We start from the raw sequence: 16,198 nt of genomic DNA on the forward strand, positions 1-16,198 counted from the left end.
CGCTAAACCAGTCTGGACCATCATCGGGCCTCTGCGTCCAGTTCAGCGACTCCCGCAAAAACCCCGAATTCCTCTCAAGTTTCGTAGCGCAAAAAAGCCTCGGTTCGCGGGCAGCGTGCGCGGACTTGCAAGTAACCGGCGGGTGGTGGCCACTTCGCGTGCACGGGGCGCCTTGCGCCTCTCCGGCTCTCGCTTTTGATGCCACTAGGTTGAGGAGTGGCTCTATCCCTAATGCTCCTGGCATGCTGCCTCCCAGCACCCACATCAGAGCTGAACTCCTGGACGTCCCTGTTCACAGACAAATCGCTCCCTTGAGGGAGCCCTGTCACACGTCCCCGAGCTTCAGCCAAAACCTCTCGCTGCCCCCGGTACTCCCCGCGGCTTTGCTGCGTGGGATTCGGTCCGTGGGTGGCTTTGCGGCACGTGGTGACGAGGGGACCAGGGGCCGCGATCCCTGACCCACACCCCCCCAAACTGGCCTCTCCGACGAGAGGCGCCCCTCTGGGCCGGCCCCCGTCTGTGAAGTTAGGGACTCTAAAATCGCTCGTGAATCCCAAGTTCCCTCAGCGGGCCCCTCGCCCCCAGTTCCTCAGAGGCCCGCCTCTCTTCAGGGGTCCTGAACCCCCCTGGTGGCGATGACTGCCGACGCTCGGTACGCGAGAAACGGCTCCCTAAGCCGCTCGCTGGGTCCCTCTCTCCCCACAATGCACCGGGGCCAGCAGGAAGGCCGCTCCGACCCCTAATTTTCCCGCGAATTCAGTTCAAAGAGGCGGCCGGGCCCGCGATCGGCAGCGCGCACGGGCCAACCAAGCCGCGCCTCCGCGAGAAGCGCCTCCGCGTGACTGACGGGAGAATCCGCGGACCAACGGGCTGGGCGGCCGGGCGGCGCGCGCTCCCGCCAGCCAATCAGCGCGCCGGGCGGGGGAAGTGGGCGGAGCGAGGCCAGGGTAGGGTGAGCAGCCTCCGGAGCGGAGCGGGGCTCTCAGGAGGAGACACTTTTTTTTCCTCCCTCCTTCCCTCCTCTCCTCCTCCCTTCCCTTCCCCTCTCCTCCCCTCTCTCCTCCTTCCCCCCTCGGTCGGCCCGAGGCTGCTGGGGCGAGCGTGCGGCGTCGCGGGCGCTCACTCTCCGGGGCCGCCCGGCGGGTAGCTGGCGGGGAGGAGGCAGGAACCGCGATGGCGCCTCAGAAGCACGGCGGTGGGGGAGGGGGCGGCTCGGGGCCCAGCGCGGGGTCCGGGGGAGGCGGCTTCGGGGGTTCGGCGGCGGTGGCGGCGGCGACTGCGTCGGGCGGCAAATCGGGCGGCGGGGGCTGTGGCGGCGGCGGAGGCGGCGGCGGCGGTGGCGGCGGCGGCGGCGGCGGCGGTTACTCGGCCGCCTCCTCGTCGGCGGCGGCCGCGGCGGGGGCCGCCGTGTTGCCGGTGAAGAAGCCGAAAATGGAGCACGTCCAGGCTGACCACGAGCTTTTCCTCCAGGCCTTCGAGAGTGAGTATGCGGGAGGCGGAGAGTGCCGGGGGATCCCCCGCGCGGCGGCGGGCGCGGGGGACGGGACGCTCGCGGGGGGCCCCCCGCTTTCCCTCAGCCGGGGGGTCCGCCGGGTCAGGGAGCCGAGGGAGGACGTCGAGCGGGGCTCCGGGGCGGGCGGACGGACGGACGGAGCCGGCACCTCTCGGGGGGGCGGTGGCGTGAGGGGACCCGACGAGGCGCCGCGCTCCCCCGCGCTCGGCGGGTCCCCACGTTCCAAGAGTCCTCGGAGGAGTTGGCCCGAGGCGGCCGGCAGAGCCCCCCCCCACACCTCTAGACCGCCCCCCCCCAGTCTAGTGCTTGTTTTTCTCTCCTGCCTTTGCGGGCTCGGGACGGCCGCGGGGTTCGGGCCGGGCAGTGGGGCGCCGAGCTCGGCCCGCCGGGCGAGGAGTGCGGTGCCCGTCGCCCCGATTGTCAGCCATCCCGGGGGCTCGCTCGCCGGCCCGGTGCCTGCGGGCGCGGGCCCCCCTCGGACGCCTAGCCCCGTGGCCGAGCCGCCCATACCCATTTCCCGGAGCTGTACAACTGAGCCGGGAAGGCACGCACGACGTCCCCGCACGCCGTCCCCGGGAGGACGCTGCCCGTTCCCGGCGCCCGGCTTCCCCGAACCCCGTTTCCCGAGGGCTTGCAAGGGGCTCCCAGGTCCCCGGGCAGGCCCCCCCTCCTGAACTCCCGCTCACTTTGCAGAGGGGAGCAACGTACCTGGAAACAAACAATAGAATTTATCCAAAACATACCGACTCTCGTCACCTCCACGGCTCCTGCAGGAACGTTCCTTCCCGGGGCTTTTCCTGTTGGGCTTTTGTGTGCCTGTTACCGTTCGGAGGGGCTTTGATGGCTCGGGATCTCGCAGCATCTTGAATCAATCCGGCTCTGCCACCCAATGTCTTTATTTACAATTTTTACCGTGGCATATGTGAAGGGCATGGTATCAGCTGTGCTTGGAAAAATGTATTACATTGTTTGATGCCCGTCTTTCATCGGCTCTCATTAATGCTTCGTGAAATTCTGGTTGAAATTCAATACGAGAAATTTCGATTTTTCTGGAAACAAATATTGAACCTGCTTGATGAAGATTCACAGCCATACTTTTGGCTAAATATACACTCAGAAGTGTGGAGAGGCATTAAATTGGAAATGCACTGAAGAAAGGAAGGGGTTTGATGACAATAAACATACGTATATAATTAACTGTACCCATGCTAACATAGCTTTCATCTTTCAGTTTATTTGAAGCGAAAACTCAGGGTTAACTGGAAATTTCAAAATACTTTTCTAAATGTCATGAGAAGACAAGACCTCCGACAAAGTTATTTTGCTTTCTGATCAGTATACTCCAGAGAAGTGAAGTCTTCAGAGTTGTATTTGGTCTCTGTACAACTTGATCCTTCTCTAATACTGATCATAGTTTCTGAGATATTTACATGTTTCAATGTATGTACTAATACTTTAGTTTATTTTTACACTGTCTTGTTTTAAGATAGAAATGGTTCTTGTTTATCTCTGGATGGTACAATGAAGTTTGTATGTAAAATATTTTTTAATCTGTGACTTAAGTCTTTTATAACAATTTAAAATCTTCCAAACATTTTGGGCTTCTTCTATTATTTAAAAAATATTGCTGTTTTAACATGAAGTAATATTTAAGTTGTGCAAAATACGTAAAAACTAAAAATTTTTCTCTATAAATTGCGTCTAATTTCTTACAATACCGATTGGCTTTCATCATACCTCTTAGAAAATCTTGGAAACATTCTATTTTGGATGACTACTGCACGAGGGTTTTTAAAACAAAAATTAAAATTTTGTTTTACTGAATCCAGGTAACCTCATTTCAGCTGCTTTTGATAGGAGATGGATTATAAGTAGTCTAAGTTACCTAAATTAAGTGATTGTAACCATTCTACATATATACATTTTAAAAATTGATGTAGAAATGCAAGGTCAAAGGACAAGTTGTAAGTAAATTTTAAGATCAATGTAGATGAAGTTTGTCAATGTGAATCATGAGATTTGACCTCAGTCTTATTGTTAATGCTAATTTTGATGTATTTAGTACATAATTCCCATAAGTTATGATTGTTTTATATTTGTTATAGTACAGGGAAGGTTGGTATTTTAAAAACAAATGCTAAGTAAATTTAGATAATGTTTGGATTTTGTTTCCCGTTATCTAGAACCAACACAGATCTATAGATTTCTTCGAACACGAAATCTTATAGCAGTAAGTAATCAATAAAATTCTGAAGACTTTTTCTTACATTATCATTTATTTCATTGTAATACTTTTTAATTTTTTTATAGCCTATATTTTTGCACAGAACTCTTACGTACATGTCCCATCGAAATTCCAGAACAAACATCAAAAGGTACATTTTATTAATCTTTACTCATGTTAATATTTTGTTTGAAAGTTGTATTTCAGATAAAAGATTAAATATGAAAGCCAGATGAAAGTGGTTAAATTGATTGCCATGTTTTTAATAATGTCTTTTTGTAAATTCTAGTTTATAAGCATTATTTTCTTAACGGAAGTGTTTTAATAGTGAAGTGAATGAAGTGATTTTACTGACTTATGTTTTAATATACTGCTACTAGTTATTAAAATTGGTTAAAGTTGAGGAATATCTATCAGTTTAAGAAAACTATTACTGGTACATATTTAGTAGTTAAGTTTTGTTGACTTCTTATGTGCTTAACAAATAATTTACCTAAGAAATGCTTATCTATTTACCTACTTATTTTGGTTTTTGGGCCATGCCTGGCAATGCTCAGGGGTTACTCCTGGCTCTGTACTCAGGAATTATTCCTGGCTGTTCTGGGAGACCATATGGGATGCCTGGGATTGAAGGGATTGAACTGGCATTGGCTGTTTGCAAGGCAAGCATCCTGCCCGTTGTACTATCACTCAAGCCTCAGAAATGCTTGTTTTGTACCTGTGGTGGTAGTATTATTAAGAGGGACATTTTATTAATAGGGAGGAAGATGTGGGTTTGGGCCATACCTGGTGCTAGTCAGGATTTATCTTGACATTACTCTGGAATCACTCCTGGCAGACTTGGATATATAGGTTGTACCATGTGGATTCCGGGGTTTTGAATCCAGGTCGGCTGCGTGCAAGCCAAGCACCCAATACACTGTGCTGTTCTGGTTCAAGGAAATGTTTTTTGGTGAGGGCAGTGCTGGGGATCAAACCTAGCAATGTGAAATGCACACTGTATCATTGGGTTCATTCCGAACTCTAAATGAAAAATTCTTGGAAGATAGTAGGGTAACTGTTCTTAATCAGACATCTTAATCTAGTCTTAAAATGGAATCTGGTGGTGTTGGACAGTGTTTATTTTTGCTTTATAACACTTCATACTTAGTCTCATATAATTCAAGCATGCTAGTTTTTTTCTCCTAAATGCAAGGTTATTTGAGTATATTAAGTGAACAGGTTTTAATTGGTGTTGGTAGGGATTGGGGTGTTGGGTCACACAAGACTCTGAGGGATCACTCCTGGCAGTGTTTTGGACTTTATGGGGTGCTGAGATCTGAACTTGGGTCAGCTTGCATGCATGGCTAGTACACTTTCCATTATATTATCCAGTGCCTGAAGTAAATAATTTTAAAGGAAATTTCTATTAAGTATTTGATGATGTCATTATAGTCAGTGAAACTTATTAAGGTGGTTTTTTGTGTTGTTTTGTTTTTGTTTTCAGGGCCAAACATGAACGTACTTAAGGTCTATTTCTGGCTCTTTACTTAGAGACCACTGCTAGCAATTCTCCTGGACCATATGTGGTACCAGAGAATCAAAACAAGGGTTGACTGCATGCAAGGCAAGAGCCATAAACCTTTGTACTATCTCTCTAGCCCAAAACCATTGTTATCTCAACAGACTTTGAGATACAAAGTATCACAGATAGTTCTTTTAGACTTTCCCACTGGTTATTAAGTAGGCATTATGTTTTCTATAGCAAGATACAGTTTAGTTTGGCTTTGTACATTACGTAGGTGAATGGACTGGACAATACAGTACAGTTTGTTTCCTCTTTGCAGCTCTACTCCTATTATGTGAACTATGCCAAGATTTGGCAAACTTTTTATGTAGGACCAGATGGCGAATACTTTAGATTTTAAATATAAGTAGGAGGCAAAATTGAGGATTTTAGATAGGATGTGTACTTCAGCAAAAAGAGGGGGAAAAACTTTACTTTTTCGCAATCTTTTTGTTCACAGATGTTTTAGTGATTAAATTCAAAATACAGTTTAATTATGATGTTTTCTAATACAGACCTACTAGTGAGAAGTGTGGAATTCTTTTTTTTTACCTTTATAGGAGCCACCTCCACTTGTACTTGAGCCACCATGACCACAGTGACAAGTGATGGGGTGGGTGTTATGCAGTGCCAGGATCTAATACATAAGCTGGGCGTATGCTTTATCACTTGAGCTGTCTTCTGATCCTAGAAAGCTTTTTATTCAGGAGAGATAACATTTAAATTAATTGAGACTTAGAGTTATTGTTTCTAGATCATAAAATCAGTTGTAAATGTTTATCTGTGAAAGCCATTCTTGGTTAAGGAGTTGTGGGACAGCAGGCTGTAGACTGGATTTGGTCAATAATCCAGTTTGTTCATCCATTCATCCTCTATTCAGTCTATAAAACCCAGAGAATTTTAGCAGCGGTTTCCTTTTTTTCTCATTTTTAAAATAATTTTATTTTTCCATGCGTCTCACTTGGCAGTGCTTGGTAACCTGGGGCCACACCCAGCCACAATCATGTGCTTGTGGAGTCATGAAGAGTGAACTGAATTGAACTCAGGGCTTTGCACTTGTTGGACACATGATCCACCTCTTGTCCTGTCTCCCCAGTTCTTTTAGTTTCTTCTTTTTTTTAGTATGGGAGATTAGTTGAATTACCTAGTTGCTGCCTGATTATTATTTTTATTATTTTGGTCACAGATCTGTGCTCAGGGTTCACTCCCATTGATGCTTGTGAGGGAACCATATGGTACTGGGAATCAAACCCAGGCCTTCTTAATGCAAAGCATGCATTCCCACCCTTTGCACTCTCCTCCTGACCCATGGTACCTGATTTTAATTTAAGTGATTAACTGTTTTGTTTATTTGGGGGGGCCACACCAGGTGGTGCTAAAAGCTTACTCATGGTTCTGTTTGCAGGGATCATTTCTGGTGGGTCTGGGGACCATATAGAGTGCCAGGGATTAAACACAGGTCGGCCACATACTAGACAAGTGCACTACTCGCTATATTCTCCAGCTGCGTGATTAAGTATTTTCAAAATAAATTTGAATTAAAACATAAGTGGATAAAAATTATGTATTTTTAAGATGTAAGTTCATTTTGTGTCGTTTGGTTTTTAGACACATTATGGGATATATTGTTTTTGACAATAGGAGTCAGAGTTAAGTGACTTACATGCTTGACCTATTACTGTCTTTTACTTTTATAAGACCTTTTGCTGTCTTATACAGTAAAACTTATTTTGGAAAAAAATTATTTTGAACAAATTTTATTGCAATTTATATCTTCAGATGAGTGCTGCCTTCTTCAAAGTAGTTGATGACTTTGAAAAATGGAAGATGTAGCCCAGTAATTATGGTCTTTATTCGGTTGTTTTTAGAATTCCTTTTTACTACTACAACAACTACTATTCATAGCTGGGATAAAAATAACTCCCTTTAAAGTCATATACTTTGTTGTTAATTCTAGTATATTAGTTAAACTTTCCTTGTACTTTAAGGAAAGTACTTACTTTATAGAGGTTTAAAGATTCTGTTAGCTAACACTATACTGACACAGTGTAAATACTGGTCAAGAGGAGGGTATCTTTTGAATTCATTTTAATGGGTTTAATGTAAGCTGTTTCTAAAATCTCCCAGTTAAACTTCCTGAGTCTTCCTGAAATTTCTTGAATTTTAAAAGTTCTCTTTTTGCTGATCTTTTGAAAACTATCTTGTTAAATACAAGCTACAGTAAGAGTACCTTTTTAGAGAAATAGAAATGCTTGGTTTAGTGGGGAGGAGCTGCTTTTGTATAGTTGCTTATATAGTTCATTTTATTTTTCCTCATAAAGTCGGGATTGCTGAGGATGTTTCCAATGGTCTTTAACATTCAGTTCTCCTATATACTTCAGTGCCTGACTCCATAATCAAGAGACAACCATTGTCTTACCTTTTTCTTCCTATAGACAGGATTTTTTTCTCACTCATTACGTAAAGGTAGCTATACCATTCTTCGAAGATTCTAGTAACTTTCCAGTACTCTGCTGTAGAACATTTTAATCTTTATATTAAGTTCTTACTACCCTAAAATATCCAACATTTTTCTTTCTCCTCTCTTGTCTGTGAAGATTAAAAATGTATTATCCTAAAATAAGATGCTTCTTCCTATACTCTTTTTGATCAAAGTTTTAATATTAAAATATTTAGTAACTCCAAAGGAAGGTAAAGAGTTGTTTTTTTTTTTTAATCTCTTTTAGAAGGCAGCTCAGATAGAGAGGGGAGCACCAAGTAAAGGGTATTGGGAGGATCCTCCCAGGATGAGAGATACATGCTGAAAATAGACTATAGACCGAACACTATTGCCATTCAATGCCTCTTTTGCAAACCACAGCACCCAAAAGGAGAGAGAGAACAAAAGGGAATGCCCTGCCACGGGTGGGGTGGGATGGTGGGGTGGGGGAAGTGGGAGGGATAGTGGGAGCATTGTTTTTTTTTTTGTTTTTTTTTCTTTTTGGGTCACACCTGGCGATGCACAGGGCTTACTCCTGGCTCTTCACTCAGGAGTTACTCCTGCCGGTGCTCAGGGGACCATATGGGATGCTGGGAATCGAACCTGGGTCGGCCACATGCAAGGCAAACGCCCTACCCACTGTGCTGTCTCTCCAGCCCCGATAGTGGGAGCATTGGAGGTGGGGAATGGGCACTAGTGGAGGGATGGGTACTCGATCATTGTATAACTGAAACCCAAGCACAAAATTTGTAAGTCTACAACTGTACCTCATGGTGTTTCTCTAAAAATTTTTAAAAAATCTTTTTTTTAAGGAAAACTTTTATTTTTAAATTTTTATTAGTGAAACACGAGGTACAGTTGTAGACTTACAATTTTTTTTTTATAATTTTATTTATTGAATCACCGTGAGAGCAGCTACACAGCTTTTGGGTCTAAGTCTCGGTAATACAATGAAACACCTGTACCTTCACCAGTGCCCATTCTCCACCACCAAAAACCCTAGTATAACCCCATCCCACACCCTATCCCCACCTGTGGGGCAGATGATTTCCACATTACTCTCTCTCTACTTTGATCACATTCAATATTTCAACACCAGACCACCATTATTATTTGAGATTTTACCCCAACACTCAGATATGCTGAAAAGGCAACAATAGACAATTTGTGTTCTATTGCTGGTTATGAATAACATATGATGACGCATGGCTGCAGTAGGGCCATGTGATTTTGAAATTCCGAAATTTTAACACTTAAATCTGGAGGGATTTCTGCCAAAAGCCACTGGGTTTCGAGATTTGCTCCTGAGTCTCTGGGATCATGGCTGTTGAGCTGCTTGATCTGGAGCCAGAGAGGCAGTTCTTGGGCAATGACTTGTGGTCTCGTTGGGGTGGGGAGGACAGGCCCGGCTCCACCCCATCCCGTGAAGCCCAACAAGTCACTGCGGGCCCAAGCTTGACTGTCCAATGGCCTCTGGAGGATGGCAGCCACCGAGCCGCCAGGGGGAAACAGGCGGAGGGACTGCACCCTTTCCCCCCTGGGGTGGCCCAGCAACAGTAACCTACTGCAGGACACATTTCTGCCAAAAGCCGCTGGGTTTCGAGGGTTTCGAGATTTGTTTCTGAGTCTTTGAGATCAAGGCCGTTAAGCAGCTTGATCAGGAGTCAGAGAGGTCATTCGTGGGCCATGGCTTGGGGTCTCGCTGGGGAGGGGAGGACAGGCCCGGCTCCCTCCCCATCCCGTGAGGCCCAACAAGTTTCGTCACTGTGGGCCCAAGCCTGACTGTCCAGTGGCCTCTGGAGGATGATCCACCGAGCCGCCAAGAGGGAGCGGGTGGAGTGACAGTACCCTTTCCTCCCTGGGGTGGCCCGGCGACAGTAACGTACTGTGGGGTCCGGACGCATTTCTGCCAAAAGCCACTGGGTTTTGAGATTTGTTTCTGAGTCTCTGGGATCATGGCCATTAAGCAGCTTGATCAGGAGCCAGAGAGGCCATTCGTGGGCGATGACTTGGGGTCTCGTTGGGGTGGGGAGGACAAGCCCGGCTCCACCCCCATCCCGTGAGGCCCTGTGTGTCTCGTCACTGGGGGCCCAAATGTGACTATCCAGTGGCCTCAGACGGATGGCGGCCACTGGGCCGCCAGGGGGAACAGGCCAAGGCACGAAACCTATTCCCACCTGGGTTGGCCCAGCACCGGTAGCCTACTGCAGAGACCAGACACATTTCTACCTAAAGCCACTGGGTTCTGAGATTCGTTTCTGAGTCTCTGGGATCATGTCCATTAAGCAGTTCAGTCAGGAACCAAAGAGGCCTTGCCTCCAATTATATAGCTGAGCCGGAGGTGGTTTGTGGGTGTGTTTCCCACATACCTAACTTTTGGCTGTTTCCTTTCTTGGTAAACTTTGCCCCAAGTTTTTGGGGTCTGGCCAAAGACACAGCAGCAATTTTGGGGTATCTGGAAGTCTGAAGGCGCCCTCAGGCTGCTGATGCACTCGCCTCACAGGTACAGATTGACCTGCTGGCGGCACCATACCCCCGTGTAGACTTACAAATTTTTGTGCTTGGGTTTCAGTTATACAGTGATCCAGTACCCATCCCTCCACCAGTGCCCATTCTCCATCGTTTACATTCCCTCCCAGGATGGGAGAAGCATGCTGAAAATAGACTTCAGACCAAATATGATTGCCACTCAATGCCTCTTTTGCAAAAAAATCTCTTTTTAATGGATTCTCTTTATTCACCTGAAATACAGATTGTATTGACTCTTCCTATGAGTGATACTTTATTACACTATACTAATACTAACAGTTCTTTTTTTCTTCTTTTCTTTGTTGTACTGGGTATTGAACCCAAGGCCTCATACAAACAGATCATATGGGCGCTACCATTTAGCCACATTTCTGTCCAGTTACATGAACATACTTATTTTGGTGGTGGTAGGGATAGGAGTTGGACTACACCCAGATACTTTCAGAGTTTACTCCTGATTCTGTGCAAAGGGATTGAATGTGGGTTGGCCACATGCAGGGCAAGAGCCTTATATGCTATCTTTCTTGCTTCTACGTGAACATCTGTTCAATGAAAAATTTTGTAGGGGTTGGGTACAGTAGCTCCTTTTGAGGAATGAGTATGTCACTGATTTCTATTATCTGAATTTAAGCTTTACATAGTAATGTAGAAATAGTTAAATTTTTCTCCCCCCCCCTTTTTTTTAAAAAATTTTTTGGAGGGAGAGCCTTTTAAGCAGTGTTTCAGGGGCCCAGTTGCCTAGAGGCCATTCCTAATGATACTTGGGCAATGTGGCCAATAACTTGAATGAGAAGACATTGAGCCATTTAGTGAATCACTGAAGGAAGTATTATAGGAGAATGTGATACCTCCTTGAAAGCCCTGCAATGCCAGGGTCCTCCAGGGTTACAGCCTGTTGTAGTTGTTGCTGGGGTTCATGTGGGATTGAAAAGGAGATGCTTGCAAGACCCTGTGCTATCTCCCTAGCCCTTCAAGGTTTTCAAGTTCTAAATTTGAAGACATTGTAAAAACATAAAGGGAAGTAATTTGTTATAATTAGTAAATTATATATGGGTCTAGATTAGTTTTATCTCAGGTGACATGGAGAGTAGAATATCTTAGGAACTAAGATGAAGGCAGGAGAGATAGCTCAGGAAGCTAGAGCTCATGGTTTTACATGTAGGAGACCCAAGTTTGATCCTAACACTTCATAGTCCAGAGTACCGTCATGGAGCAGCCCCTGAATATGGAAGCTGGACGCTTTGGAATCCATTCTTTAATTTATTAAATGAGCTCTTAGTTTAAATTTCTGTTGTGACTAAAGAAAATGTTTGTGAATTTAAAAGCATGCAAGTTTATTAGGATTTAAACTTTAGAATTGTATCATGATAATGACAACCATCTCTTTACTAGTCATTTAAATTTAGCTATCAGTCTAATGATATTATAATAACTTCAGATATTATATAGTTTAATAATGCTAATATACAGTAAACTTGTTTATATAAATATGAATGTTTTAAAATAGACATAACTTGCATTTGACTCAGTTGGACAAATATCTGAACATTACCAAATACAAGGCATTGTGCCAAGCACTTTGCAACTTTCCTTGAGAAATAGCAATCTCTGCCCTGGAGGAGCTTATAATCTAGTAAAGGAAATAAGATATTTATACTGAATATTTGTTGAAGGCTGTCAAAATAAATAGAAATTAAGAGCCATAGTTAGTCTGGTTTGGGAATAGTTATATGATCTTATGGAATAGGTAACATCCAAGTTCGGACTTAAACTCTTGTGTGCTGTTTTATAACATACACTTGCTTCAGTAGTATTTATTGTTACGGCTAATTGTCCATAGTTTATCTTAAAAAATCATCAAAATCAAATTTCAGAATTGCCTATTATAGTGACAATAAAGTGTAATCTGTTTGTTTTTCCCAGTTGAGAAGTGATTATTTTGTTTATCTGTTTTTTCCAGGAAAACATTTAAAGTTGATGATATGTTATCAAAAGTAGAGAAAATGAGAGGAGAGCAAGAATCTCATAGGTAAGATAACCTATCAGTTTATGTTGAGAAAAGAAAAATTTACAGTGATCGTTTTCCTAGTGATCACTACAAATTTGTAAGAAATTTGAAGCATTAGAAATTTCTTGGGTCCATGCTCATGCACAAATCAGTAATTACTTCTATATTATCCCTAGCAGAAAATCCTAAGGATTGTGTTTAGTACTTCTACTGCTGGGAACTCAGTTTTGTGAAGCAGTAGTGTTCATTATTATTTAAATATATTAGCAATTTCTTATATTTGAGTAGAGGTTTTGTAGCTTCTGTGGTTGGTATTAGTCCTGTATTTACTTCATCTAAAAAGTGATGGAGACACACTTATCTCCCTAATTTTGTGGTAGTTGCTGTGCCATATGTATCATAGCATCAGAAATTTTTAAAGTAACCATCTTCAGACTTGAGAAAGGCTTTTTCCCCCTCATTTTAAATTTGTGTTGTTGGCAAAATATTCCTAACTTTATATTTAACTTAGTTTATCACGGGTAGTTTCAGAAATTTAATCCTCAGATTGTTTTCAGATTTGGTACTCAAAACTAATTCAAATTATTTTGTTTAGCCTAATATCTACATCTGGACTAGACAGTATATGTCTATTCTTAGGTAGAATGCATTGATGTGGAAACCAAAGGAAAATTGAATATTGTTTTAAAGATAAACATGAACTTGGGTGGTATGTGTTCTTTTGTTGACTACTTTTTTGGGGCCACACTTGAGATGCTTGGGGGCTACTCCGGGTGCAGTGCTCAAAGACCATGTGATCACGTTTTTGTGGGGTAGATGATGGGCCACACCTATGCACCTTGGGGGTTATTCCTGGTTCTGTGGTCAGACATGATCCCTGGCCATCCTGGGGGATCATATGTGGTGCCTGGGATTGAACTGGGTTCAGCAGGTAGCTCCTTTATGATCTTTTCAGCCCCCTTATGGATTTGGGGGGTGGAGGAATGACCCAACAGTACAGCTAGCAGTGATCAGACTTTACTCCTGGCTTTGCTGAGCAGTCTTCTGGAGACCATATGAGGTGCTGAATCTGTTTGGCTATGTGCACGGCAAGAGATCTATCCCCTATCTCTTTGGCCCTGTGAACACTTTGAGTCTTTAGAATTTGACTAGGAACAATGACTTGGCCATTTCATGATCTTATGAATCTGTTAATGTTTCATCCAGTTATAGAATAAATTGGGAAATTGCATCTTTACACATCTGCTCCTAAGACTCCATTATTATATTGCTTCAGTGCGTTTCTTTTTGTTTGTATTCTTTGGCAACCCCACACTAGTGCTTTCAGGCTGTTCCTAGCTCTCAGCTTAGGGATCATTCCTCATTGTGCCCAGGGTACCATGCAGTGCTGGGCATTGAATCTAGGCCTCCTGCATATAAAGCATGCACTCATCCTATAGAGATATCTCTCTGGTCCCGTCTATTTCTTACACAATTTGGGCATAGTTTTTCTACTCTACTAAATTTGATATGCAACATTGCTTGGAATCACTTATAATGCTTATGATATAAACTTTGGTATCTTTGATCTTTTTGGGCACAGGGCACAACTGGTGATTCGTAGAGCTTTGCGCCCAAGAATCACTCCTTGCAGGACTTGGGAAAGCATCTGGGTGTTTGGGATCAAACCAGCATCAGCTGCATGCAAGACAAGCACCCTATCCATCGTACTGTTACTCTAGACCCAGGTCAAATTTTCTTACATGAGAACAAAATCTTTGTTCCATGACATTAATTAGAAGTTAAAATATTAGGGCCAGAGAGATAATACAGCAAGTAAGACCTTGCACGCAGCTGTCCTGGATTTTACTCCTAACAATGCATATGGTCTCTCAGGCCCTGACAGAAGTAGGCCATGAGAACAATGGAGTGTGGTCCAACATTTTTCTGCCCTCCCCCTTGGACCCCCCAAAATGATAAAATCTTACATGTAGAAATAAGTGTTGGGAGCTGCAGAGATAGTGTACAGTGGGTAAGGCACTTGCCATGAACACTACTGACTTGGGTTCAGTCCTATGTGGTCCCTCGACACTTGCTGGGAATGATTCCTGAAAGCAGAGCCAGGAGTCCTGAGCATAGCTGGGTTTAGCCCAAATAAAAAACATTTTAAGGGGCTGGAGCAATAGCACAACGGCGAGGGCTTTTGCCTTGCACGAGGCTGACCCAGGTTCGATTCCCAGCATCCCTTATGGTCCCCAGAGCACCGCCAGGAGTAATTCCTGAGTGTAGAGCCAGGAGTAACCCCTGTTCATCACCAGGTGTGGCCCAAAAAGAAGGAGAAAAAAAACCCAACATTTTAAAAGGTCTCTTTTCTGGCTGTGTTGTTACTCTGTGCAACCTAATACAGAGGTCTTTTTCAATTAAGAATTATAGATTTATATTTGTTTTTATTGAATTATAGTTTAGCAGTTTAGTCTGGAGTTTTTCTTTCAGTTTTTCAGCATATCCAAAGTTGTAATGTCTTTACTTCTGAACATACTGAGATACACAGAAACACCACAGTGGTCTGGAGCTATAGTATAGCATTTACCCTGCATGCAGCTGATCTGGGTTCAATTCCCAGGATCCCATATGGTCCCCCAAACATTGCCAGGAATAATTCCTGAGCTCAGAGCTAGGAGTCACCTGAGAATCTATGGGCATGGCCCAAAAACTAAAAAAAAAATAAAATCACCACTCGCTAAATTACCATAGTACTATAGCCCAAAAGTTTAAAAGAATTCATTGCTTGACCTAGTTAAGACTTTATACATTTATACTTTATACATTTAATATTTATCAGATAAATATTGATATCAAAGTAATATTGAGGTTAAAGATCTATAATTTTTATTCATCGATTGCCTCGAGCAGGCCCCAGTAACGTCTCCTTCATCCTAACCCTGAGATTTTTTTTTCTTTTTTTGACGGCTGTTAAATACTTGAATAGCTGACGTGGGGGGGGGGGGGGTGTTGCCTTTCTCCAGGCCCCTCAGTGCTGTGTCCAGACGCGGCCAGTGCAGGGACATCAGGCGGGTTTGGTTCCAGTTTTCTCCAAGGAAGGGGGTGGGGGGAAGGGGCCCCCCAGAGCCCTGAGATTTTTAAGAAAGTGCTATATTCAAGGCTCTTTAGGAGAATGAGACCCATCATTGTTACTGGTATTTGGCATATTGGGTACACCACAGGGAGTTTGCCAGACTCTGCCGTGTGGGCAGGTTACATTCGGTAGCCTGCCAGTTTGTCCAAAGTAGGAATGAGATAATAAGATGTCATAATAAGATGACATCTTATTATCTATGGATCTATAATTTTTCTTGGAAGCAAAGCCATAGGCCCTGCTAGCACTACTCTGACTGTGTCAGTAATTTAGTATTTGAAGAAAATGCTAAATTTTACTTAGAAGTTTATATAAACAAGAATAAAAGTTTCCTTCTTATTTAAGTTTACAGACTCTTTGAATCTGATTTAACAACCCCAGAGTTGTAGCTTCAGGTCTTTTTTTTTTTTTAATAAGTGAAGCAAGATAAGTTTTTATTGAGTGAAACTTATTTAGAAAGATGTGAGGGAAGAGAAAGAGAAGAAACAGGTTTTTCAGAGTGGAAAAAGCTAAGACACAGACAAGCAAGTGAGACTCAGTATGTTCGAAGGAGAATATTGGCTTGAAATTTTTTGGTTTTGGTTTTGTTATTTGGGCCACACCTGGCAATGTTCAGGGATAACTCCTGACTTTGCAATCCTGGCTTTGTGCTCAGGAATCAACATGAAGGATCATATGGGGTGCTAAGATCAACTTGTGTCAGCTGAGTACAGAATAAGCGCCCTACTCACTGGACACTTGCTAGCTCCTGTCTTTGGTATTTTTAAAAAGTTTTCTCCTCTGG

General features: G+C 43.7%; 1 protein-coding gene across 1 annotated transcript in view; it reads left to right on the plus strand.

Moving 5' to 3' along the window:
• The first annotated feature begins 923 nt into the window (after positions 1–923).
• Positions 924–16,198, plus strand: part of SUZ12 (SUZ12 polycomb repressive complex 2 subunit) — a 75,743-nt gene continuing 60,468 nt past the window's right edge. The window contains exons 1-4 of the mRNA XM_056126850.1: positions 924–1,480; positions 3,697–3,743; positions 3,824–3,888; positions 12,252–12,320. Coding sequence (XP_055982825.1) covers positions 1,174–1,480; positions 3,697–3,743; positions 3,824–3,888; positions 12,252–12,320 — 488 coding nt within the window. The 5' untranslated portion in view covers positions 924–1,173. The remainder of the gene's footprint in view (positions 1,481–3,696; positions 3,744–3,823; positions 3,889–12,251; positions 12,321–16,198) is intronic.

The sequence above is a fragment of the Sorex fumeus genome, unplaced genomic scaffold, assembly GCF_029834395.1.
Source record: "Sorex fumeus unplaced genomic scaffold, SorFum_2.1 ptg000063l, whole genome shotgun sequence".
In the NCBI taxonomy this organism is placed as follows: Eukaryota; Metazoa; Chordata; class Mammalia; order Eulipotyphla; family Soricidae; genus Sorex; species Sorex fumeus.